The sequence below is a fragment of the Microcaecilia unicolor genome, chromosome 5 (assembly GCF_901765095.1).
Source record: "Microcaecilia unicolor chromosome 5, aMicUni1.1, whole genome shotgun sequence".
NCBI lineage: Eukaryota > Metazoa > Chordata > Amphibia > Gymnophiona > Siphonopidae > Microcaecilia > Microcaecilia unicolor.
The window spans coordinates 218,805,807-218,832,466 of record NC_044035.1 but is presented as its reverse complement, the minus strand read 5'-3'; the positions used below and the strand labels follow the sequence as shown (position 1 = coordinate 218,832,466).

Genomic DNA, 26,660 nt, shown 5'->3' with positions numbered 1-26,660 from the left:
AAGAGAAGGTGAGGTGCAAGAAAAGGAGGAGGCAGTGAAGAGAGGGTGAGAGAGTGTGAACAGAAGGCAAGGAGATGGACCACAGGGAGGGGTGCATGGAGAGGGTGAGATTCTGGATCATGAGGTGGAGGGGGTGAAGAGAGGGTAGGGTTCTGGAAAGTGATATGTTGGACTATGGGGTGTGATTTGGAGGACTATGCTAGTCACGGGGCTGCTGAAGGAGGAGGGAGATGCTGGACTTGGGGAGAATAAGGATATAAACAGGGAATTACGAAAAAAAAGATAGCATCAGAGGCAAAAAAACATAGCAAACTTTTTTTAGGTATATTAAAAGCAGGAAGCCGGCAAAAGAATCGGTTGGGCTGCTGGATGACCGAGGGGTAAAAGGGGCGATTAAGGAAGATAAAGACGTAGTGGAGAGATTGAATGAATTCTTTGCTTCAGTCTTCACCGAGGAAGATTTGGGTGGGATACCAGTGTTGGAAATGGTATTTCAAGTGGACGAGTTGGAGAAACTTACTGACTTCACGGTAAACCTGGAGGACGTAATGGGGCAGTTCAGCAAACTGAAGAGTAGCAGATCTCCTGGACTGGATGGTATTCATCCTAGAGTACTGATAGAACTGAAAAATGAGCTTGCGGTACCGGAAGATTGGAGGGTGGCCGATGTAATGCTGATTTTTTAAAAAGATTCCAGGGGAGATCCGGGAAATTATAGACCGGTGAGTCTGACGTCGGTGCCGGGGAAAATGGTAGAGGCTATTATTAAAAACAAAATTACAGAGCACATCCAAGGACATGGATTACTGAGACCAAGTCAGCACGGCTTTTGTGTGGGGAAATCTTGCCTGACCAATTTACTTCAATTCTTTGAAGGAGTAAACAAACATGTGGACAAAGGGGAGCTGGTTGATATTGATCCACTCGCTAGCCCGCCCTCGGAGCACAGCTGATCACAACAGCCAGCTGGCTAAGTTGCTCGCGCTGTTCCGCCCTCCCGCCCCTCGCGCCGTGTCACTCACTCAGCCCTGCCCTCGGAACACAGCTGATCACAACAGCCAGCTGGCTAAGTTGCTCGCGCATGTTCCGCTCTCCCGCCGCTCGCTGTCAAAGCCCCGCCCTAGGAGCCCTGCCGTCCTTTGAGCCCTCCACTCGCTAGCCCCGCCCTCGGAGCACAGCTGATCACAACAGCCAGCTGGCTAAGTTGCTCACGCTGTTCCGCCCTCCTGCCGTGTCACTCACTCAGTTCCTCACGCTGCTCAACAAAAAAAAAAACGCCTGAATTTGTCTGTTTCATTTGTTTCTGAACAACAGACGCTGAGATACCACGCAGGGTGCCGCCAGACGTGAAAACCACCAGGAAAAGTGCAGCACAGCTCATCGCAACAACACTGTGAACTACAACGGACAGACCGACTGGCACCACTACGTCTACTGCAAGCTACCGACCTGTGTCTCTCAGTATCGTAAAAACTCATTATCAGAGTCAAACATACTCTCTCTCACACATTCACACTCTCTGTTTCTCACATAGTCACTATCACACATACTCACTTTCTGTCTCTCACAGACATACACTCAGTCTGTCAAAAACTCTGAATCTGTCTCAGGGTGCCAGAGTGTACACCCCCCCAAACAAAAAAAACAGCTGTATCTCACTCATACACAGTGTATCTCTGACTTAAACTCTCTGACAGACACTCAGTCTGTGAAACAGTCTCATTCTCTCTCTCTCACACACACACACAAACACATACTACTCCTACCCCCCATTTGGAGCTGTCTCTCACACATACTACACCCCATCCCCCCCACCCCCAATGGATCTGTATGACAATAATACATACACACACAATGTGTATCTCAGACTTCCACTCTCTGACACACACACACTGTTTCAAACACACTGATTCTCCCACTCTCTGTGTCACACATATTACACCCCCCAACCCCATTGCACATGTGTCTCACTGATACACACACACACAATGTGTATCTGTGTCTTCCACTCTCTGACAGATACTCAGACTGTCAAACACTCTGATTCTCTCTCTGTGTCACACAGTCTACAACCCCCACCCCCCCCTTTTAGCTGTTTACACCCCCCACCCCCATTTCACCTGTCTCTCACTCATACACACACAGACGCTGTGTTTCTCAGTCTTCAACTCTCTGACACACACTCAGTCTATGAAACAGTCTTACTCTCTCTCTCTGTCACACATACTAACCACCCCCCCCCCCAAACACATTGCAGCTGTCTCTCACTCATACATGCACACACAACAAGCAGGGTGCTGCCAAATGCGCAAACCACCAGGAAAAGTGCATCTCTGTCTTCAACTGTCTGAAACACACTCAGTCGGAGAAACCCCCCTCCCCACCATTGGACATGTGTCTCACTGATACACACACATACAATGACAATTATTCACAACACAATTAAAATAACAATCCCTTTCAAAACATTCATTCCAGGAAACAAATACCTTGCTAGCGCCCGTTTCATTGCTCTCAGAAACGGGCCTTTTTTCCTAGTACTTCATAAATGGGAAACAGTTTATAATATCATCCCCTTTATGACTATGATCATACAGAGAGCGTAACACATGTAAACTCACAGGAATTTTCAGGGCTCCAAGGAAGCTTATTGCCGATACTCCATTTCCACCTTCTCCATGCAGCACAATGATGTGGTTTGCTGGGATTACACCATTTTCATAGTTGTGCAAAAGACATTCAGTCTCTGAGTTCTGTTGATATAATGCCACAAAAAAAATTATATAAATATAGCGAGAAGTCCTAACACAATTTAACCAAGCACACTCTTATAGTACAGGATATGAGGTTTTTGTTCATGGGAGCTGCAAGTATTAAGGGGTGGATGGGAGGCTGCAGGTCAGTGACTAACGGGAAGCATAAACTGAACTCATATCATGCATTCTGGGGAAAGGGAATAGTCATTTAATGGAAACTGCTGAGGAGAAGGGCTATAGGCTAGTAACTATGTAAGGTGGGAGGGATCTGCAGATCAGTGTTTGTTGAAAGGGATGTGAATTATGTGGAGAAACATTTTTGATGACGTCTAAATCTGACTTTGGACGTATTGTGGAAAACACCCAAAATTCCAATAGCGAACATAGCCATTTTCAACCCTGAAAAACATCTCTCTTCTTTTCAAGAATGGCCATTTGCTAGATGCTGTTGTGCTCAATGCGTCTATCTTTTTGGACCATTTAAAAAAAAAAATCCAAGTGTAAAATGGATAAAATCAAGCCATTGGGATGTAGGAGGAGCCAGCTTTCCTAGTAGAATGGCCACACAGACTACTACTACTACTACTACTTAGCATTTCTATAGCGCTGCCAGGGTTACGCAGCGCTGTACAAGTTTAACATGGGGAAGGACAGTCCCTGCTCAAGAGAGCTTACAATCTGAAGGTTACAAACTATGTAGTCAGTGTAGGTATCATGAATTGGGAAGGTGGTCAGGCGCCAAAAGCAAGAGAGAAGAGATGGGCTTTGAGTAAGGACTTGAAAATAGGCAGGGAGGGCGCATGGCGTATTGGCTCGGGAAGTCTGTTCCAGGCATATGGTGATGCGAGGCAGAAGGGGCGGAGTCTGGAGTTAGCGGTGGTGGAGAAGGGTACAGATAGGAGTGATTTGTCCTGAGAGCGGAGGTTACAGGTGGGAACATACGGGGAGAGGAGGGTAGAGAGGTAATGGGGGGCTGCAGATTGAGTGCATTTGAAGGTTAATAGGAGAAGCTTGAACTGTATATGGTAGCGGATCGGGAGCCAGTGAAGTGACTTGAGGAGAGGGGTGATATGAGAGTATCGGTTCACGCGGTAGATAAGACGTGCGGCGGAATTTTGGACAGATTGAAGGGGGGATAGATGGTTAAGCGGGAGGCCAGTGAGAAGAAGGTTGCAATAGTCAAGACGAGAGGTAACGAGCGAGTGGACGAGGGTTCGGGTGGTCTGTTCAGAGAGGAATGGGCGAATTTTGCTAATATTATAGAGGAAGAAGCGACAGGTCTTAGCTGTCTGCTGGATATGGGCAGAGAAGGAGAGGGAGGAGTCGAAGATGACTCCGAGATTGCGGGCTGAAGAGACGGGGAGGATGAGGGTGTTGTCAACAGAGACGGAAAGTGGGGGAAGAGAAGAAGAGGGTTTGGGTGGAAAGACAAGGAGCTCAATCTTTGCCATGTTCAGTTTCAGATGCCGGTTGGACATCCAGGCAGCGATGTCTGAAAGGCAGGCCGAAACTTTGGCCTGGGTTTCGACCGTGATGTCGGAAGTGGAGAGATAAAGCTGGGTGTCATCCGCATAGAGATGGTACTGGAAACCATGTGATGAGATCAGCGAGCCCAGGGAAGAGGTGTAGATCGAGAAAAGAAGCGGTCCAAGGACAGATTCTTGAGGAACCCCAACAGAGAGCGGGATGGGGGTGGAAGGAGAGCCATTAGAATATACTCTGAAGGTGCGTTGGGAAAGATACGAAGAGAACCAGGAGAGGACGGAGCCCTGGAACCCGAATGAGGACAGTGTGTCAAGAAGTAAATTATTGACGGTGTCAAAGGCGGCAGATAGGTCGAGGAGGATGAGGATGGAATAGTGACCTTTGGATTTGGCAAGGAACAAGTCATTACAGACTTTAGAGAGTGCTGTTTCTGTCGAGTGTAGTGGGCGAAAGCCGGATTGAAGCGGATCGAGGACAGCCTGAGAGGAGAGAAAAATCAAGGCAGCGGCTGTGGACAGCGTGTTCAAGTAATTTGGAGAGGAAGGGTAGAAGAGAGATGGGGCGGTAGTTGGAGGGACAGGTGGGGTCTAGTGATGGTTTTTTGAGAAGTGGTGTGACTACAGCATGCTTGAAGGTGTCAGGGACAGTAGCAGTGGAGAGAGAGAGGTTGAGGATGTGACAGATTGAGGGGTTAACTGTAGGAGAGATGTTGTTAAGCAGATTGGTGGGAATAAGATCAGAGGAACAGGTGGTGCACTTAGAGGAAGAAAGAAGGTAAGCAGTTTCCTCTTCGGTGATCTCAGGGAAGGAGAAGGAGGCCAGGCTAGGTTGGTTGAGGGAGTGGGTTAAGAAGTCACAGGGAGGAGAAGGCTTGGAAGTGAATTCAAGGTTTAACTTCTGCACCTTATCGCGGAAGTAGTCAGCTAGTGTTTGAGGAGAGAGTGAGGGGGTGGGTGGGAGCGGAGGGTGGCGAAGAGGCGATGAGGGTTGGAGCCAAGAGAATTAGTTAATTGAGAATAATATTCCTGTTTGGCAAGGAATAGGGAGGACTGGAAGGAGGATAGCATGAATTTGTAATGGGTGAAGTCTGACAGGGTGCGAGATTTCCTCCAGAGTCATTCAGCAGATCGGGTGCAGGAGCGAAGGTAACGGATGCAAGGGGTTAACCAGGGCTGAGGATTAATGCGCTTAGTGAGGCGAGAGACAGATGGTGCTAGGGTATCCAGAGCAGTGGAGAGAATTTCATTGTAGGCAGAGACAGCCGTGTCGACAGATTCGGAAGACGAGATGGAAGGGAAGAGATTGGAGATGTGAGAGGATAGGGTAGGGGGGGGGGTCGACGGCCTGGAGATTCCTGAAGGCAGTGGTTATAGTTGGGCGAGGTTGAGGGGGAGGGTGATGAAGTGTGGGGGTGATTAGGTGATGATCTGAGATAGGAAGGACTGAGGTGCAGAAATTGGAAGGTAAGCAGGAAGAGAAGAGAACGAGGTCGAGACAATGGCCATTACGGTGAGTAGGGGTTGTAGAGCATAGTCGGAGGTTAAAGGAGGATGTCAGAGTGAGGAATTTAGAAGCGTAGGAGTTGGATGGGTCGTCAACGTGAATATTAAAATCACTAAGAATGAGGGATGGAGATGAGGGATCAAGAAAGACGGTGAGCCAAGCGTCAAAGTCAGTAAGGAAGGAAGGAAGAGAGGAGCTTATCAGGGGGGCGGTAGATGACTGCAACTCTGAGTGGTGTCGGGTAGAATAGCCAGATGGCATGAGTTTCGAAGAATGAGAAGCAGTGAGACTGTGGCAGGAGGAGGGGTTGGAAACTACAAGAGGTTGAGAGAAGAAACCATTTGCGTCCACTGCGTGCATCTGGGCGGGGAGTGTGGGAGAAAAGATATCCTCCATGGCATAGGGCTGCGATTGAGGCATTGTCGTTAGGGGTTATCCAAGTTTCAGTTAAAGCGAGCAGTTGAAGGGAACGGGAGATGAACAAGTCGTGGGTGAAGGAGAGTTTGTTGCATACTGAGTGGGCATTCCAAAGGGCACACGAGAAGGGGAGGGAAGCGGGGGGAGAAGGGGAATAGAGATGAGATTGGAGGCATTCTGGGATCGGTTACGTGGATATGGAGAGGAGAGGTGAGGGGGACCTGGATTGGGATTGATGTCACCTGCGGAAAGTAGGAGAAGGAGTAAGAGAGTGCGGAGGAGGGTGGGGGAGGAGGGTCGACGAAGATGACGAAGACGGGATGTGTTAAGGAGGAATGGGGATGGGTTAATGGTGGGGAGGAAGTGTAGAAGGTTGAGAGCTAGGAATGATGAGGGAGGCAGGAGAGCTGGGGAGGTGGTGGGGGGTTGGGGGAGGTAGGGGAGTAATGAGCAGGACAGGAGGGGACAAGGGTGGGCAATGAGTTCCTGAGGTAGACAGTGGAAGGGGAGGGGGGAAGAGGTTAGGAAGGAACAGGGCAATGAAGAGAATGTGTATAGGGGCCATATATAGGGGCTAAGGTGGATGCGGGTAGATGTGAAGTGGCTAAGGTGATAGGAGTAGAAGAGGAAGGCAGGAAGGCTAGGACTGGGACAGCAGGCAACAGCTAAGGCATAGGGAGTGATAGTGTTTAAAGGAATTCAATCAGCAGTTAAGATAGAGTAAAGGAATTCAGTCAGCAGTGTGAGGAATGGGTTGATAAGCAGAAGCGGAAGGGGAGAAAAGGGGCCCTGCTTCCATGTAGAGGGGAAGAGGGGAAAGAGGGTGACTACAGAAACTACCGATCCCAGAAGGCCGCGCAAAGTAAAGGGGGGGAAGAGAGGGGAAACTACAAGTCCCAGAAGCCTGAGTTGAGCAGGAGACAGGAGGTGGAGGACTTGCCTTCTCAGAGAAGCAAGGGGGAGGAGGCTGATTGGGAAATGAAGTCTGAGGAAGGGAATGAGGAACACCTGCTGGGGGAGGGAGGGGCTGAGCATATGGACTGGCAAGAGGGAGAAGGAGAGGAGGAACAAGAGGAGATGGATATCTCAGCTTTTGCTCGGGGCCAGGAGGGGACCAAAGGAAAGTAAGTCCTGGAAAACAGACTGTATGAGTGCTAACCCTGTGTGGGTGGTTGTCAGGAGTGAGGGCTGACAAATGAGGGAGGTGGGTCTCTAGGTTTAGCGGACAAGGAACTGCTAGAACCTAGGGGAACTCATACAGCAGCGGGAAAGTTTGCAACAAGATAGCATTTGAACTTGAGAACTGAACTTTGGATTAGAACTCTATAAGGGGGAGAGAAATGAACTGAAGGGGCCTGTGCCAGGAACAGGACCCGTATAGAAGCAGTGTTCACTTGGGAGCCTGGCTGGAGAGAAGCCAGGGAGCCGACAGACCTGGTTGCTGGCCTAAAACAGCTTTGCAGGCGTGATCTGCTAAAAGTAGATGACGGCCTCCACCTGAGGAAAAGAACTACTGTCCCGCAGGACAAAGGGGGAGGAAGGGGAGAACGGACACAGGGGGTCCCAGTAGACGGAACTGTTTTCTTTTGGCTACCCAAAGAGGAGTATCTTTTTCAGTAGCCCGCCAGTCCTGGAACTGATTGACGGACTTCAGGCGGGAGTGAACTCAGCAGAGGAAGCATGATCTGTGTTTGAATACCAGCAAGGAGGATTACTAGCAGTGCGGAGGTGATTCCCGGATCAGGGCAAGGAGGAGGCAACACCTCGAGCGGTGGACCAGTACCGAGGTGACAAGTGGTGGCAGTGGTGGGATCGATCGAGCCCAGGTTCCAGTGAGCCGAAAGCGGACGCGGAGGAGGGATTCGAGCAGGAGAGCTGGGGAGCTTAAACCCGAAAGCGGACAAACCTCCAGCTTCTGGTGGAGGGTCAAGGTGGTCAGGATGGATCCGAAGGAGATGTTTGCCTTTATGACGCACCAATTCCAAAAACAACAGGAGATGGCACATAAACTTATGGAGGAGTCGTTGGCGGCTTCCAGAGCTCAGCAGCAACCCCTTTTGGACCTATTTCAGGAATTCCTCTGAGGCGGAGGAAGAGGGCCGCTGCTGGGTGAGAGTGGTGCAACTTTACGGGGCGAAGGGCCAGCTGGACTGGTAGGGCATACGGGGGTGAACTGGCTACCGTGGGGAAAGTTGACTGATGCTGATAATATTGAAGATTATCTGGGGGCTTTTGAGAGGGTGGCGGTGGCAGCGGGATGGCCGCAGGAGCAGTGGACAATAAGGCTAGCTCCTGCGCTGTCGGGGGAGGCTTTAGCGGCTTTTCGGGCCCTACCTACTGGACATATAACAGATTACCCCAGTCTGAAAGCAGCTATTTTGGACAGGTTTGGGCTAAGCAAACATGCGTACAGGAGGAGGTTTCGGGAATTCAAGTGGGTGGAAGGGGAGACTCCAAGGGTGCTGGCTCAGAAATTAAGAGATTTGGCGGGGAAATGGTTAGAGCCAGAACGCCGGTCAATGCAGCAAATAATGGAAGAGCTAGTTCTGGAACAGTTCTTGGAGTCCTTGCCCAGAGGTCTGCAAGTAGATTTAATAAAAAGGGGCGGCGGGACCCTGGAGGAAGCAATTCAGAGTATGGAGTGCTTCCTCGAGTCGCAGCATTGTGCTCGCAAAGGGCCCCAGCAAGGGGGGGGGGGGTGGGTAGTCCTAAGGGTAGCAAGGTTCCTGAAGTAAAGGCCATGAGGAGTTGGGAGGGAAGTAAGGTGGACGAGAGAATGTGTTATCGTTGTGGGAGGAAGGGCCATGTGAAGAGAGACTGTTTTGTTAAATTGCAATTGGTGACCGGAGGGAGGAGGGGTGGCAGGCCGGAATTCTGCCAACAGGTGGAAGTGATGGGGGTGGAGGTGGAAGGACTGTTGGACTCCGGAGCGGATCAAACTATGCTGGCTCAGTCCTTGTGGGAACAGATCATGGTGAAAGGAGCAGGGAGAGTTGGGAGGAAGGGACAGGAGGTCACGATACAGTGTGTGCATGGGGCCGCTAGTAGATACCCGCTGCGGCATGTTAGGATAGTGGGTCCTTTGGGAGTGCATTGGGTCTGGGTGGCGGTTCTGCCTAGGTTGCCGCGAGCCCTTATTCTGGGAAGGGATTGGCCCCCATTTTCGCAGTATTTAAGAGAGAAAGAAGGTTTAGTGGTTACCCGGGCCCAGCGGAGGGGGGAGGGGGAGCAGGAGCAGGCTTTATCTCGGATATTTCCGTTTCAGATGGAGATACTGGGTACCCCGGGGAAAACCAGAGATACGGGGGGGCATAAGAAGACAGTTCAACGTCAAAGAGCTCTTTCTATGAAAGAACTGGAGCAGGAGACTGATTTCCCTGAGGCGGCAGGGGAGTTAAAAGAGCAATTCCCTTCTTTTGAGAGGGAACAGATGGCAGACCCCACTCTGCAATATGCCTGGGAGCGAGTAAGGGAGGGGGGCAGAAGGGCTCAGGGCCCTGGTTTTGTGGGGGATCAGGGACTTCTTTTCCGGGAAATTTCGGGAGAGGGGTTGGGGGAGGTACGGAGACAGTTAGTAGTGCCGCAGGGGTTTCGGAACCTACTGTTACGGTTGGCTCACGATCACCCTTTGGGGGGGCATAAAGGAGCCCAGAATACTGTCTCCCAGTTGTTAAGGCGCTTTTATTGGCCAGGTATATATAAAGAGGTTGAAAGATATTGTGAGTCTTGTCCTTTATGTCAGAAGGTATCAGAACAGGGTCCGGGGAGGGTACCTTTACATCCCTTGCCCCGAATAGGGGTCCCTCTGGGGCGGATTGCGATGGATATAATTGGTCCTATTCAAAAATCTACACGGGGGTTCTCTTATATTTTAGTGATTATGGATATGGCCACGCGTTTCCCTTGGGCAATTCCTTTACGTAGCATTTCTGCCAAAGTCATTGCTGCGGAACTGATTCGCATTTTTTGTGAAGTAGGGTTTCCGCGGGAGGTGCTCACTGATAGGGGGTCCAATTTTAGATCACAGACACTGGCCCAGGTATGGGAGGCTTTCGGTATTGTCCACATTTGTACGGCTGCCTATCATCCGCAGACCAATGGACTTGTAGAAAGATTTAATAAGACCTTGAAGACACTGCTTAGGAAGGGATTGGGCTCTCGTTTGGAGCAATGGGATCAGTTACTACCGTTTGTCCTGTATGTAACGAGAGAGTGTGTCCAGGCCTCCCTAGGGGTGTCCCCATTCGAGTTGTTCTTTGGTCGAGCTCCAAGGGGAGTCTTGGATATAGTGAAGGAGCGTTGGGTACCCCCGGAGCTAGAGGATAATACAGTGGTATCTTACCTGCATGATTTAAAGGGGCGTTTGAGGCGGTTGGGGGTCTACTCTAGAGACAAATTGCAGGCTGCCCAGCAATATCAGAAGGCTTCATATGATAAAAAAGCCCGGGAAAGGGAAGTTGGGATAGGGGATAAAGTGCTGATTATGGTCTCGGATAATCCGCACAAATTTAGTGGTAACTGGAGAGGACCTATGACGGTAACCAGGCGGTTGGGGCCCGTCACTTATGAGGTGAAGAATGAGCGGGGAAGAAAGCAGACGTATCATGTCAATTTGATCAAACCTTGGCATGCCAGAGAGGTATGTTGGGCCACTGCAGAGGACTTAGCGGAGGAGGATCTAGGTCCCCAGATATCTGAGATGGATTCCCAGGGGGAGTGGCAGGTAGGGGAGGCGTTAGAGGGGCACCAAAAGAAGCAAATAAGGGCTCTTTTGGGGGAATTTGAGGATGTGCTGACTCCTTGCCCAGGGGAAACGCGTCTGATTGTGCATGATATCCCTACTGGGGAAGGGAAGGTGGTAAGACAGAGGCCCTATAGGTTGTCTCCCATAAAGCAGCGGGAGGTGAATAGGCAAGTGAGGGAAATGTTGAAGTTTGGGGTGATTGAGGAATCACACAGCCCCTGGGCAAGCCCTGTCGTGCTAGTGCCCAAGTCTGACGGAACATGGCGTTTTTGTATTGATTTCCGTCAAGTAAATGCCCTCTCTACTCCGGATGCGTATCCGATGCCGAGGATAGAGGAATTACTGGATAGGCTAGGGTCAGCCCGGTTTTTGTCAACGTTGGACTTGACAAAGGGCTATTGGCAGATTCCGCTCTCTGCTGAAGCCAGGCCGAAAACAGCATTTTGTACTCCTCTCGGCCTGTTTCAGTTCAAGCGGATGCCATTTGGCTTGAATTCCGCTGCGGCGTCCTGCCAACGCCTGTTGGATCAGGTATTGAGACCGCATCAAGCTTATGCAGCAGCATATCTAGATGATGTCATTATTCATAGCCAGGGCTGGAGGTCCCATCTACTTCAGGTGGGGAAGGTATTGATGGCTTTTAGGGAAGCAGGGCTTACTCTTAACCCCCAGAAATGTTATTTTGCTCATAGGGAGGTGAAATATTTGGGCTATAAAGTGGGGAATGGACAGATAAGGCCATTACAGGGCAAGGTCGAAAGTATTCAACTGTTCCCCCGCCCTGAGTCCAAGAAACAGATGAGGGGATTTTTGGGGCTAGTGGGGTATTATCGAAGGTTCATTCCTCACTTTGCTACTTTGGCAGCTCCCCTGACTGAAATGTTAAAGAAAGATAAGCCCAATCGGTTAAGGTGGGGAGAAGCAGAGCAGGGGGCATTTGTGGCCCTTCGGCAAGCACTGTGTGAGGAACCAGTACTTAGGGCCATAGATTTTGACAGGGAATTTATCCTGCACACGGATACTTCTGGCACCGGGTTGGGGGCAGTGCTATCGCAGGTCTACGGGGAGGAGGAACACCCGGTGTTGTATTTGAGCAGAAAGTTGCTTCCTCATGAAACTAAGTATGCTACCATTGAGAGGGAATGTCTGGCAGTAAAATGGGCCATACAGAAATGCCAGTTTTATCTGGAGGGGCGGCCATTCAAGCTGTTTACAGATCATGCCCCTTTAAAGTGGTTAGCGCAGATGAAGGATAGCAATGCTAGGCTGACGAGGTGGTATCTGGCATTGCAACCCTTCCAATATCACATTGAACATAGGGCAGGGAAGTTGCTACCACATGTGGATGTTTTGAGTAGGGTTGCTAGCCCTGAAGGAGAAGGTAGGAGGAAGATGCGGGCTAGCAATCACTTAAGGGGGGGGTGTATGTGAGGAATGGGTTGATAAGCAGAAGCGGAAGGGGAGAAAAGGGGCCCTGCTTCCATGTAGAGGGGAAGAGGGGAAAGAGGGTGACTACAGAAACTACCGATCCCAGAAGGCCACGCAAAGTAAAGGGGGGGAAGAGAGGGGAAACTACAAGTCCCAGAAGCCTGAGCAGGAGACAGGAGGTGGAGGACTTGCCTTCTCAGAGAAGCAAGGGGGAGGAGGCTGATTGGGAAATGAAGTCTGAGGAAGGGAATGAGGAACACCTGCTGGGGGAGGGAGGGGCTGAGCATATGGACTGGCAAGAGGGAGAAGGAGAGGAGGAACAAGAGGAGATGGATATCTCAGCTTTTGCTCGGGGCCAGGAGGGGACCAAAGGAAAGTAAGTCCTGGAAAACAGACTGTATGAGTGCTAACCCTGTGTGGGTGGTTGTCAGGAGTGAGGGCTGACAAATGAGGGAGGTGGGTCTCTAGGTTTAGCGGACAAGGAACTGCTAGAACCTAGGGGAACTCATACAGCAGCGGGAAAGTTTGCAACAAGATAGCATTTGAACTTGAGAACTGAACTTTGGATTAGAACTCTATAAGGGGGAGAGAAATGAACTGAAGGGGCCTGTGCCAGGAACAGGACCCGTATAGAAGCAGTGTTCACTTGGGAGCCTGGCTGGAGAGAAGCCAGGGAGCCGATAGACCTGGTTGCTGGCCTAAAACAGCTTTGCAGGCGTGATCTGCTAAAAGTAGATGACGGCCTCCACCTGAGGAAAAGAACTACTGTCCCGCAGGACAAAGGGGGAGGAAGGGGAGAACGGACACAGGGGGTCCCAGTAGATGGAACTGTTTTCTTTTGGCTACCCAAAGAGGAGTATCTTTTTCAGTAGCCCGCCAGTCCTGGAACTGATTGACGGACTTCAGGCGGGAGTGAACTCAGCAGAGGAAGCATGATCTGTGTTTGAATACCAGCAAGGAGGATTACTAGCAGTGCGGAGGTGATTCCCGGATCAGGGCAAGGAGGAGGCAACACCTCGAGCGGTGGACCAGTACCGAGGTGACAGCAGTTAGAGTAGGTTTTCAGTATGCATCAGAAGTCAAGGTAACAACTTGAGGATTTAAACATTAGCATTAAAGCAGTTCAATCAACAATTAAAGTAGATTACAGTGAGATGCAGCTAAGCCTAAATGCTAACAATATTGCAGATTGTAAAGCGGCAATCCGTATTAAGCAGTCTTATCATCAAGCGGTATCATCATTAAGCAGTATCAACATTAAGCAGTATCAACATTTTAGCATATGAGATAAAAATCTTATTTATAGTCTGTGGTTCCCACAGGTTGGCTTAGTCTCTCCCAACTTTACGCAATCCTTATCTAGTACATTCAGAACAATGCATGCAAAACCTATGGGCTACTGCATGGAGGTTTAGTAGGCGTGAGTGGAAGTAAGTCTATCTAGTTCATTGTAAGCAGAAAGCCTGCTTGGTTTGTCCCTATTTCTACTACCCTAATCAACCGTTATTCAGTTCATTCAGAACCAGGGCATTTAGTCCTGTGAACTGTTGCAAGGGGGTTTAATAGGCTGTAGTGGGAGTCTATCTAGTTCATTGTAGGCAGAAGGCAATTCGGGTCCTTCCTGTTTCCCTGCTCCGTGTAGCCATCATCCCAGTACACTCAAAACAGAGCAAAACAAAGCAAAACACAGCAAAGCAAAGTAAGCAGAGTCACAGACAACCTAGCTGCAACAGCTTTCGGGTCCTTCCTGTTTTCACTGCTCCGTGTTTTCCTCATCCCAGTGCACTCAACACAAAGCAAAACAAAGCAAGATAAAGTAAGCAAAATCACAGGCAGCTTGTTTCCACTGCTCCGTGAAACCGTCATCCAGTGCACTCAGAAAAAAGCAAAACAAGCAAAATAGAGCAAGCAAAATCACCGGCAGCCTAGCAGCAACAGCTTTCATTGGGTCTCCTTTCTCCTCGTCTCGATCCAGCATCTCCCCAGCGACGAGTGTGTCTCGCACCAGTTCTCCGTTCCGGTCTGTCCAGGCTCTGGGTCCCAGCACTTCAGGCTCTTCAAGCAGCTCGGCGAGGCCCTCTGACACGGTCGGTGTCGTGCTGGGTTATGTCCAGATGGGTCTCCTGGCACTCTGGCCTGCCTGGAAGGCCTGTGGTCTAGTGTTCCGGCACGCAGCCGAGTGTGCAGTGTCTCCTTCCTCCTCTCCTCAATCTGCACGGTCGGCGGTCAGTACCCTCACACCTCCCACACCTCCTTGGCGCAGCGAGGTTCGGGCTGTCTTCCCGGTGCAGTGATCTCGGATCAAGGAGAGCAAATCCCGCGGTGGTCTCCCTCGAAGGCCGCCGGCAACCCACCAGAGCTGTGGGGCACCCTAGAGGGCACTGCAGTGAACTTAACATACAAGGTCCCAGGTACAATCTCACCATAACCCCCATATATTGTATGGTGAGCACTCCAAAGCCCACCAAAAACCTACTGTACCCAACTGTACACCACTATAATAGCCCTTATATGTCTGCAAGTGTCTCTTATATGTAGGTACAGTAGGTTTTTGGTGGTTTCTGGAAGGCTCACACTTTCCAGCACGTGTAACAGTTAAAGTGAGTTATGGGCCTGGGCCCCTCTCTCTTCAGTGCACTGCACCAGCCACTAGGCTACTCCAGGGACCTGCTTGCTTCTCTGATAAAATTGGCAGTAATATCTGAAGCCGTCAAAGAACCTGATATATATTGTTTCTTTCACATCTTTGGGGGATGGAAGGTGGTCAGTGACCACTGGGGAGAGTAAGGGGGGGATCAGTCCCTCCAGTGATCATTTGGTCATTTGGAGCATCTTTTTGTGACTTAGTCATTATTAAAACAAATCTAGCCCAAAACATCTAGGTTTTAGCCCTGGACATTTTTGCTTTCTTCCATTATGGCAGAAAAACGTTTAAGTGTTAGGAACGCCCAAATCCCTCCTCCAACATGCCCCTTTGTGATTTTGACACAGTTCTGATGAACTGCATTGAAAAATGTCTTAAATGAGTTTCGAAAATAGCGATTTGGATGTTTTGAGAAAGAAAACATGTCCAAATACCGCTTTGTGCTGCTTTTTGGATATTTTTCTGTTTTGAAAATGAGCCCCATAGTAACATAGTACATGACAGCAGATAAAAACCTGCACAGTCCATCAAGTTTGTCCAGCAAAGTGGTCAGCATCATATCACCACTCTAAGTAGGTTATACTCCTTTTATGATTAAGCACTTGTATCGTCAACAGGGAAGTTAGCAATTCGCCACCATACCAATCACATGTGGAAGCTCATTTTCAAAGCACAGAGACTTACAAAGTTCCATAAGTTAACTTGTTCGAAAAAGTATTTTCTAGAAAAATGTCTAAAAAGTGGCATAAAGCAGCATTTGGACATTTTCTCAAAAAATGTCAAAACCTATTTTTCAGATGTTTTTCTATGCTGTTCTTCTGCAGTGCGTCCAAATCTCAATGGGGCATGTGGAGGGAAATATATTGAGACGGGTTTCCATAAAGCAGCATCTAAAGATCGAGATCTCTTACTCAATTCAAGGCCTGATAGACTAGCACCAGACATAGTATGTACTCTGAAGTTTTCACATCTGGCAAGACAAATACAAAACTCCATAAGATGCCACTGGCACATCTTGGAAAAATACGATTGTTTTAAAGACAAGCGTTTAGTGGTTGCCTATTCACGAGAAAAAAAAATGAAAGAGTTCCTGGTCCCTTCAAGCCTACCAGAACATATTCCACAGAATATAAACAGTACTCCTCCAGGATATGGAAGATGTAGTGTTTGTGAACATGCCATGGAGATTTCTGAATTTTTAAATCCAAGCACAGGAAAGATATACAAATTAAGACAATGTTCGGATTGTACCACTCCTAATGTAATTTATGTTATAATATGTCCTTGTCCCAAAGCCTACATTGGAAAAACTAAGAGACCGGTCAAAACATGAATTATTGAACATTGTAGTTGCCTGAGAAGAGAAGTTGAATCTGCCCCTCTGGTCGCACATTGGAAGAAAATGGATCATTCACTATCAGATCTAAAGTTTTCAGTAATCAAAGTACTGAAAAACAATTGGCGCAGAAATATCACAGATAAAATGTTATTACAAGAAGAACAGAAACTAATTTTTACCTTACAGACATTAGAACCGTTGGGTCTAAATGTAGAGATTGAATATCAACATTTTTTGTGAATAACATCAGAAGTATTTTTATGGATTGTTTTTTTACATTCAGTGTTTCTATTATATTTATTAATTTTTATTATATATTTTAAAAAAATTTTGATTTATCATTATTAATTTTTTATATATGCTTTTTATAGCTATATTTTTATATATATTTGTTGATTACATATACATATATTTTTAAATATATTTTTATATTGTTTTTTTATATATTTTTTATTTTTTTTACTATTTTAATGTTTTTATTATTATTATTGTTTATTTGTATTTCCATTTTTTATTTTTTATTATTATTTTTTGTTTTCATATTTAATATTGTTTATAACTGATATGTTGATGTATCATTCATAAGTGCATGTACATAGTTTATTATTTTTTAATATTCCTGAATTATTTATATACCTAAGAAAATAAGAGAATGGAATTAATATATTTTTTTACAAATTTGTTCCTTTTTAGTTATTAGTTATGTATTGATGTATTATTGAACACTAGTAAAAAAGGCCCGTTTCTGACACAAATGAAACGGGCGCTAGCAAGGTTTTCCTCGGAGTGTGTATGTTTGGGAGAGTGTATGTGAGAGTGACTGTGTGAGAGACAGAGTGAAAGTGTGTGTGTGAGAGAGAGAGAGTGAGTCTGGGTGTGAGAGTGTTTGTGAGAGTGTGTGTGTGTGAGAATGAGAGTGTGTGCAAGTGTGTATGTGAGACACAGTGTGAGAGAGTGTGTGTGTGTGTGTGTGTGTGTGTGTGTGAGAGAGAGAGTGTGTGTGAGACACAGATTCTCTGTGAGAGTGAGTGTATGAGACTAAGCGAGTGTGTGAGTGACTGTGTGGCACATAGAGAGTGAATGTGATACATTGTGAGACAGAGTGTGTGAGAGTGAGAGTCAGAAAGACATTGTATATGAGAGAGAGAGTGTGAGCCTTGCCCTCCCAATTCATGCCCATCTGTCCCCTGCCCCCTCCATTCATCCTTATACAGCAATTCCCCTCTCTCTCTGAGCCCTGCCCTGCAATCCATATCCATCCATGCCCATCTGTCCCCTCCATTCATCCCTATCCAGCAATTCCCCTCTCTCCCTGAGCCCTGCCCTCCCAATCCATGCCCATCCATGCTCCTGTCACCTGCCCCCTCCATTTATCCCTATCCAGCAATTCCCCTCTCTCCCTGAGGCCTGTCCTGCAATCCATATCCATCCATGCCCATCTGTCCCCTCCATTCATCCCTATCCAGCAATTCCCCTCTCTCCCTGAGGCCTGTCCTGCAATCCATATCCATCCATGCCCATCTGTCCCCTCCATTCATCCCTATCCAGCAATTCCCCTCCCAATCCATGCCCATCCATGCTCCTCTGTTCCCTGCCCCCTCCATTCATCCATTTCCAGCAATTCCCCTCTCTCCCTGAGCCCTGCCATCTCAATCCATGCCCATCCATGCTTCTCTGTCCCCTGCCCCCTCCATTCATCCTTTTCCAGCAATTCCCCTCTCTCCCTTCCATGATCCCCCCTCGCATCCATGCTCTTCTGTCTCCCATGTCCCAGCCTGTCCCGCCCTCTTCTTCCCCCCCCCCTTCGCATCCTTGCTGTCGTTTCTCCTCTGCCCTCCCGCTCCCATTGTTCAACTGCCCACCCTCTTCTCTCCCCCCCAACATCCTTTTTTTTTTTTTTTTAATTTACCTCCGTGGCGGTGGTTCCGGCAGCGCAGCGTTAGGGAAGGAGGCGGCGCTCCCGACGTCTAGCCTTCCCTTCGCTGTGTTCCGCCTTCTTCTGACGTCATCCTTGACGTCAGAAGAAGGCGGAACACAGCGAAGGGAAGGCTAGAGACGTCGGGAGCGCCGCCTCCTTCCCTGACGCTGCGCTTTGTTTGTTTTTTTTTTCCGCCCTCGACGTCATGACGTTTGCCCTCGACGTCATGACGTTTGACGCGAGGGCGGGGCAGAGACGGCTGGCAGCCTGGCTGGCTTCACACCACGAATCCACGAACCCTTCAAGTAATGTTTGAGTGACTTCAGAACGTTGTCTTCAGAACGTTCACGGTGCGTTTTATTATATTAGATTTTTTATTTCCATTCGTATTTTTTCATTATATATATATATATATATATATATATATATATATATATATAGATAGATTTTATTAATATTTTTTTAACCTTTCATTTTTGGTGTCATTATTATTCTTTTAACAATGAATTAGTTCATCTTATAATTGAAGTTGCTTTTTATTGTTAATTTTCATTTTATTTTATGTCATATAGGCATTTTTATGTGAAAACATTATTTTACTTTTTATTTATTATTATTCTTTTACTATTTTTATTATTATTTTCATTATTAATTTTTTAAATATTTTATATTATATTTCTGAATTTCTACACATACGATTTTTGGATCTAAGCGTCCTGGGTCAAGCTCTAGCATTTTTTTAAAAAATGACATATGTTTCTCTGCAGTTTCCCTCCATTTTCCCAGCGTCCTTTGTACGTGATGTCCTACACCTGGAGTGTTAACAACTTATGATCTGAGCATGCTCAAAACGTTTTTTGGCACGCCTTTTCTTATTTAAATAACGGACTTTTTAGTCACACCCCTTTCCTTCATTGAAGTTATTGCTACACTACGGTGCTCTTCTCTGTTCTGAAAGGTAAGTTTTTTCATTTATTATACGATTATTCAAATATCTTTTTAATGGACTTTTTACTTCACCTTTTTATTTTACTTCACTTTTTTTTACATATATATGATATATTTAGACCAGTTTTTTTTAATAGTTTTTTTTAGAACCTGGTCCAATATAGACGTCTAGTTTTTGTCTCTTCTCTGGTTTTAGTTGATAATAGTTCTCATTTTTTTGCCTGTTCCTTCATTTCAAACATACGATAGGTATAATTTTCTTTACACATTTACACTCTTTACCTTAACCTCCATATAGTGAAGATACATACCTGTAGCAGGCATTCTCCGAGGACAGCAGGCTGATTATTCTCACGGATGGGTCGTCATTATCCGCGACGGCCCAGGAGACCGGCAAAATCTTGAGAGCAAAGAAAAAGTCTCTCGAACGCTGCATCACACAGGGAGAGCGCACCGCGCATGCACGAATGGCTTCCCACCCGCAACACGAGCGTGAGTCCCTCAGTTTAATAAAAAAGCAAACCAGAAAACTAAACAACTCCCAGGGAGGAGGGTGGGTATGTGAGAATAACCAGCCTGCTGTCCTCGGAGAATACCTGCTACAGGTATGTATCTTCACTTTCTCCGAGGACAAGCAGGCTGATTATTCTCACGGATGGGGTATCCCTAGCCCCCAGGCTCACTCAAAACAATGAACATTGGTCAATTGGGCCTCGCAACGGCGAGGACATAACATAGATTGACCTGAAAAGAAACACAACTACGTTTGAGTAAAGCCTGGAACAGAACAGAAATGGGCCTAGGAGGGTGGAGTTGGATTCTAAACCTCGAACAGATTCTGCAGCACCGACTGCCCAAACCGACTGTCGCGTCGGGTATCCTGCTGAAGGCAGATGTGAATGTGTGGACTGATGACTACGTAGCAGCTTTGCAAATCTCTTCAATAGAAGCTGACTTCAAGTGAACCACTGATGCAGCCATGGCTCTGACATTATGAGCCGTGACATGGCCCTCTAGAGTCAGATACTAATCTACACCACACTGGGGGATATTGCATATATTCGGGTACACAAATTGATCACATTAAACCCAACAGTACCCTTCAACAATTTATATCACATATTATTTAATCCCAATATCAAACCACATACACACACACACACACACACGTGTATATATATATATATATATATATATATATATATATATACATACACACACACACATATCAGGTACCCACGGAACTCACTCACACAAGCCTTTCATACCGCCATCCCTTAACAATGCTCATGTTATAACGTACTGATAATTTGCACATTGCATTAAACCAAAGTCCATAACTACTTTCATTAATGGGAAAAGTAACGCTATTAAACAGTCCCACTGTCAAGCACCAGTCTTAGATATCACCACAGCGCTAATGTCCTCTGTGCTGTAATGTATAAACATACATCCAAATGTTCTATCCGCTCCGTAGTGGAACTCAGCTCTTCACTTCACATTCCCATATAAGCAATGTCAGATATAAGCAGAGTCAGCCCATCTTGGGCATAAGTAAAGGATATGCAATCTGCTAGCCAATTAGAGATTGTAAGTTTTCCGATGGCGACTCCCCTCCTGTTGGGAGTGAAAGAAACAAACAACTGGGCGGACTGTCTATAGGGCTTTGTCCGCTCCACGTAAAAGGCCAATGCTCTCTTACAGTCCAAGGTGTGCAACTTGTCTTCACCAGGGCAGGTATGAGGACGGGGAAAAAATGTTGGTAAGACAATTGACTGGTTTAGATGGAACTCCCGACACCACCTTTGGCAAAAACTTAGGGTGAGTGCGGAGGACTACTCTGTTATGATGAAACTTGATATAAGGTGCATGCACTACCAGGGCTTGGATCTCACTGACTCTACGAGCTGAAGTAACAGCCACCAAGAAAATGACCTTCCAGGTCAGATAAGCACTAATTGCACTAAGGTGAACCCTTATGGAGTTGGTCTTGAGACCAGACTCTGACAAGTGTAGAAGGTATTCAAGCAGGGTCTGTGTAGGACAAGAAAAGGGATCTAGGGCCTTTCTGTCACACCAGACGGCAAACCTCCTCCATTTGAAAGACTAACACTTTTTTGTGGAATCTTTCCTGGAAGCAAGCAAGACTCGGGAGACACCCTCTGAAAGGCCCAAAGAGACAAACTCTAAGCTCTCAACCTCCAGGCCGTAAGAGCCAGAGACTGGAGGTTGGGATGTAGAAGCGACCCCTCGTTCTGGGTGATGAGGGTCGGAAAACACTCCAAACACCACGGTTGTTCGGAGGACAACTCCAGAAGAAGAGGGAACCAGATGTGATAGGGCCAAAAGGGTGCAATCAGAATTATGGTTCCACGGTCTTGCTTGAGTTTCAGCAAAGTCTTCCCTACTAGAGGTATGGGAGGATATGCATACAGAAGGCCTGTCCCCCAATGAAGGAGAAAGGCATCTGACGTCTGGAACAGAATTGAGGGACTTTGTGATTGATCTGAGTGGCAAAAAGATCCACTGAGGGGGTGCCCTGCGCTCGAATGTTCTTGTGGACTATGGTCGTGAGGTTGCATGATTCTGCTCAACCTGTCGGCCAGACTACGCCTGTTGTGGCCTGGAGAAACATGCCATGATGGTGCACCCAAAGCCACATCCAGACAGCTTCCTGACACAGAGGGCGAGATCCGGTGCCCCCCTGCTTGTTGGTGTAATACCTGATTGTCTGTCTGAATTAGAATAATTTGGTTGGACAGCAGATCTCTGAAAGCCTTGAGAGCGTTCCAGATCACTCGTAATTCCAGGAGGTTGATCTGAAGACCCTTTTCCTGAAAGGACCAAACTTCTTGAGTGTGAAGCCCATCTACATGAGCTCCCCACCCCAGAAGGGATGCATCCATCGTCAGCACTTTTTGTGGCTGAGGAATTTGGAATGAACGTCCCAAGGTCAGATTGGATCGAATAGTCCACCAGAGTAGAGAATTGCAAAAGTCGGTGGAAAAATGGATGACATCCTCTAGATCCCCTATGGCCTGGCTCCACTGGGAAGCTAGGGTCCATTGAGCTGATCTCATATGCAGGCGTGCCATGGGGGTTACACGAACCGTGGAAACCATGTGTCCTAAGAGTCTCAACATCTGCTGAGCTGTGATCTGTTGAGACGCTCGAGCCAGGGACACTAGGGCCAGGAGATTGTCTGCCCTTGTCTGAGGAAGATAAGCTCAAGACATCCGTGTGTCCAACAGCGCTCTGATGAATTCCAATTTCTGAACAGGGACAAAATGGGACTTGGGATAATTGATTACGAACCCCAGTAGCTCCAGCACTCAAATAGTCAACCGCATGGACTGTAGAGCTCCTGCCTCCGAGGTGCTCTTTACCAGCCAATCGTCAAGATAAGGGAAGACATGCATTCCCAGTCTGCGTAGAGATGCTGCGACAACTGCCAGGCACTTTGTGAAAACCCTGGGCGCAGATGCGAGGCCAAAGGGCAGTACACAGTACTGAAAGTGCCGAGTTCCCAACCGAAATTGAAGATACTTCCTGTGAGCTGGGAGTATCGAGATGTGAGTGTAGGCATCCTTTAAGTCCAGAGAGCATTGCCAATCATTTTCCTGAATCTTGGGAAGAAGAGTGCCTAGGGAAACCATCCTGAACTTTTCTCGGACAAGGAATTTGTTCAGGGCCCTTAGGTCTAGGATGGGACGCATCCCCCCTGTTTTCTTTTGCACAAGGAAGTACCTGGAATAGAATCCTAGCCCTTCTTCCCCTGGTGGAACGGGTTCGACCACACTGGCCTTTAGAAGGGCGGAGAGTTCCTCTGCAAGTACCTGCTTGTGCTGGGAGCTGAAGGACTGAGCTCCCGGTGGACAATTTGGAGGCATGGATTCTAGATTGAGAGTGTATCCTAACCAAACTATTTGAAGAACCCACCTGTCAGAGGTTATAAGAGGCCACCTTTGGTGAAAAAATATTAACCTCTCTCCGACCAGCAAGTCATCTGGCAAGGACACTTTTTGTGAGGCTATGCTGCACTGGAGCCAGCCAAAAGCCCGTCCCTTGCTTTTGCTGGGGAGCCGCAGGGGCCTTGGTCGCACGCCGTTGATGGGAACGAGCGCTCTGGGACTGAGCCTGGACAGGCTGCCGAGAAGCAGGAGTGTACCTACGCCTATTGTAGGAATAGGGAGCTCTCCTCTTCCCTCCAAAAAACCTCCTAGATGAGGAGGTGGCAGAAGATGCCCGGCGGGAGAGAGAATCCATAGCATCATGGTGCTTTTTGATCTGATTGACCATGTCCTCTACTTTTTCTCCAAAAAGATTATCCCCCCAGCAAGGAACATCGGCCATTCGCTGCTGGGTCTTATGTTCCAGGTCAGAGACACACAGCCATGAGAGTCTGCGCATTACTATACCTTGAGCAGCTACTCTGGATGCCACATCAAAAGTGTTGTAAGTACCCCTGGCCAGGAATTTGCAACATGCCTTCTGCTGCCTGACCACCTGGTGAAAAGGTTCGGTGAGCTTCGGAGGAAGGGCTTCGACCAAACTGGACAGTTGCCTCACCGAGTTCCGCAAGTGGATGCTCATGTACAACTGGTAAGTTTGGATCTTGGCGGCAAGCATAGCAGCCTGATACGTTTTCCTCCCAAAAGAATCCAAGGTCCTAGACTCTGCTTGGGGGCGTCAAGGCATAGTCCCTAGTACTCTTGGCTCTTCTGAGAGCAGAGTCCACCACCATTGAATCATGAGGTAGTTGGGCCTTCACCATTACTGGCTCTCCATGGACTCTATACTGGGACTTAGCTTTTTTGGGGACCACTGGATTAGATAGAGGGAACGACCAGTTTCGCATAAGAACTTCCCTGAGCGTGTTATGCAAGGGGGCTGTTGCAACCTCTGTGGGCGGAGAAGGATAGTCCAAGACCTCGAGCATCTCGGCCCTGGGCTCATTCACAACCTCCATAGAGAAAGGAATGTCCTTAGACATTTCCCGAACAGAGGAAAAGGAAAGACTCTCAGGTGGAGAAAATCTTCTTTCTATTGGCAGAGTAGGATCAGAGGGGACCCCATATGACCCTTCCTCCGAAAAGTATCTGGGATCTTCCTCTTCCTCCCACGAGCACTCAACATCAGTATCGGACAAGAGCTCTCTAAGAGCAGCCCGAACCTCAGCCTGTCTCGATGTCGAGAAACGACGACTTCTAGGGGAATACCGAGAAGTCAACCCCTGCCTGGACTGCGGCAAAGCTTCCTCCGCCGACGTCGAATTGACCCAGGTGGCGGCCGACGCCAATGTCGCAAGCGGCACCAAGGACAGGGACCTCACCACAGGCAAAGGCCCAGATGCCGCTTCAACAGTCGATGCAGGAGGCGCAAGCACCCCTGGCACTGACGCCGCCGATCTTGGTACCGATTTTGATGTCGACGTCAAAGGACCAGACCGATCAGCAAAAAGTCTTTCATGCTGAGCCTTCCAAGACACTTGGGTCTGTTTTTTCATTAGAGAGCACAGCTTACAAGCAGCTGGCAAATGTTCGGGCCCAAGTCACTGAAGACACCACGCGTGGGGGTCGGTACCCAAGATGGTCCTGTTGCACCGAGTACAACGCTTGAAGCTGCTGGGTGTCTTCGATGACTTGGGCAGAAAAACAGCGGCTGCAAAATTAAAAGATGCGCTTGTGCCAATAAAAAAGGCACAAAAAGAGAAAAATAACCCCAATCGCGCGGCCAAAAGAGGGCCGCAACGAAAAGAAAGAAAACTTACAACAGGTGAGAAAAGTAAGAGAATAAGGGACTTTTTTTTAGCTTTGAGTAGGAACTAAGCAAAAAACAAGGAAAAATGAAAAGAAAAAACTCACACGTGATCCCCTGGGCCGAGGGCAACAGCGAAGCAGAAGAAAACTCCGTGTTACCAGCGCCATAGAAAAAAAGCAACTGAGGGACTCACGCTCATGTCGCGGGCGGGAAGCCGTTTGCGCATGCGCGACGCACCATTCGAGAGACTTCTTTGCTCTCAAGATTTTGCCGGTCTCCTGAGCCGTCGCGGATGACGACCCATCCATGAGAATAATCAGCCTGCTTGTCCTCGGAGAATGAATACAAACTATATACATCTATGGTTAGTACCTTTATAGTGATTCAATTTGACATTCACTCTATAGTAGACACAACGTTTTCATGTATAAAAAAATATATGGTGGGTACATATATATGCATACACTTTAGATACAGAGGACCTGTTGGATTGTATTTTATACATTTTTTTATTTCACGTGCATTTGCTATTTAGGAAATTTACTCTTTAAAATGTCAGCCTTGTGTTTTATTTGTAGGAAGTTTATACCTTATATGAAAGTTTTTTGTAACAAACTATCGACTTTACACAATCAGCTATACATCATAAGGTTAGTAGATTTATTGGAACATACTGTATTATTTCTTAACCTTTGTTTTGTTTTCTTTTCTGTGTATAATATCTATTTGACAATTTGTTTTAAATATGGTTTATTATTTTGGTTATATAACACTATATATATATTGTTTTGTTCTCCTCTTTTTAATTTTTTTTCTTCTTTTAATTTGGATAGGTCCTCTTATGTGTTCATACGTAGTTATTATTGTGCAATATATAGTTGCTACATTTTTGTGACACATGTGTGTTTTTTATGCTTGCACACAACACCATTGTATCTTATTCAAATAATATTTTATTCACAACTTTTATTTTACATCATTTTTTATCCTATGAATTGTTGTACTAGTCAATTTATGTAACACATATATACATATATATACTTTTTTTAATTATGAGTTTTATAGTTATCTGTGTATATCTGTTGCATATAATATATTTTTATTATCATACGTCTATATGCTGTTATCATTTTATACATTTATTTGTGGATAAAGTAATATGGATTTGTTTGTTTATATATAAAAAATTATTATTTCTGTTGATGTTTTGATATATATGTTTTTAATTCCTATACGTTTTTATTACAAAGATATGTTTTTCTATCTATGGTATTAGGCATACTTTGATTATTTGTTTTTGTGTTTTTATAAATCTTATGTTTTAGACTCCTGAAGAAGGTGCGAGCTAGCGCCGAAACACAGGTGTTGAGTTATTGTCACTTCGCTTGCAATAAAGAATTGTTTCTTTATAGACATCTCCTCCGTTTTTTAGAAGAGACTACCTTTCCTAGGCCATGATTTTTGCCAACATTTTTAAATCCACATTCATTAAGGATATTGGTTTGTAGGAAGTCATATAATTAAGTTTTTTTTTACCAGATTTTGGAATAAGAGTAACTAAAGCCTAATTTGCCTCCAAAGGAAAAGTGTCTTTGACCAGCACCTGCGCAAAAAAAAAAAAAAGAATCCAACACCAGCATGACATGGGACTCCAACAATTGACACAATTCACCTGAGTACCATCAGGACCAATAGATTTATTCACTAAAAGGGAGCGA

At 46.9% G+C, this 26,660-nt stretch overlaps 1 protein-coding gene across 2 annotated transcripts in view; it reads right to left on the bottom strand.

Annotated features, from left to right (window-relative positions):
* The window catches only part of SLC37A1 (solute carrier family 37 member 1), a 260,315-nt gene that overhangs the window by 63,520 nt on the left and 170,135 nt on the right, over nucleotides 1–26,660 (bottom strand). For both annotated transcript variants that reach the window (XM_030203782.1, XM_030203783.1), the window contains one exon: nucleotides 2,622–2,753. In XM_030203782.1, coding sequence (XP_030059642.1) covers nucleotides 2,622–2,753 — 132 coding nt within the window. The remainder of the gene's footprint in view (nucleotides 1–2,621; nucleotides 2,754–26,660) is intronic.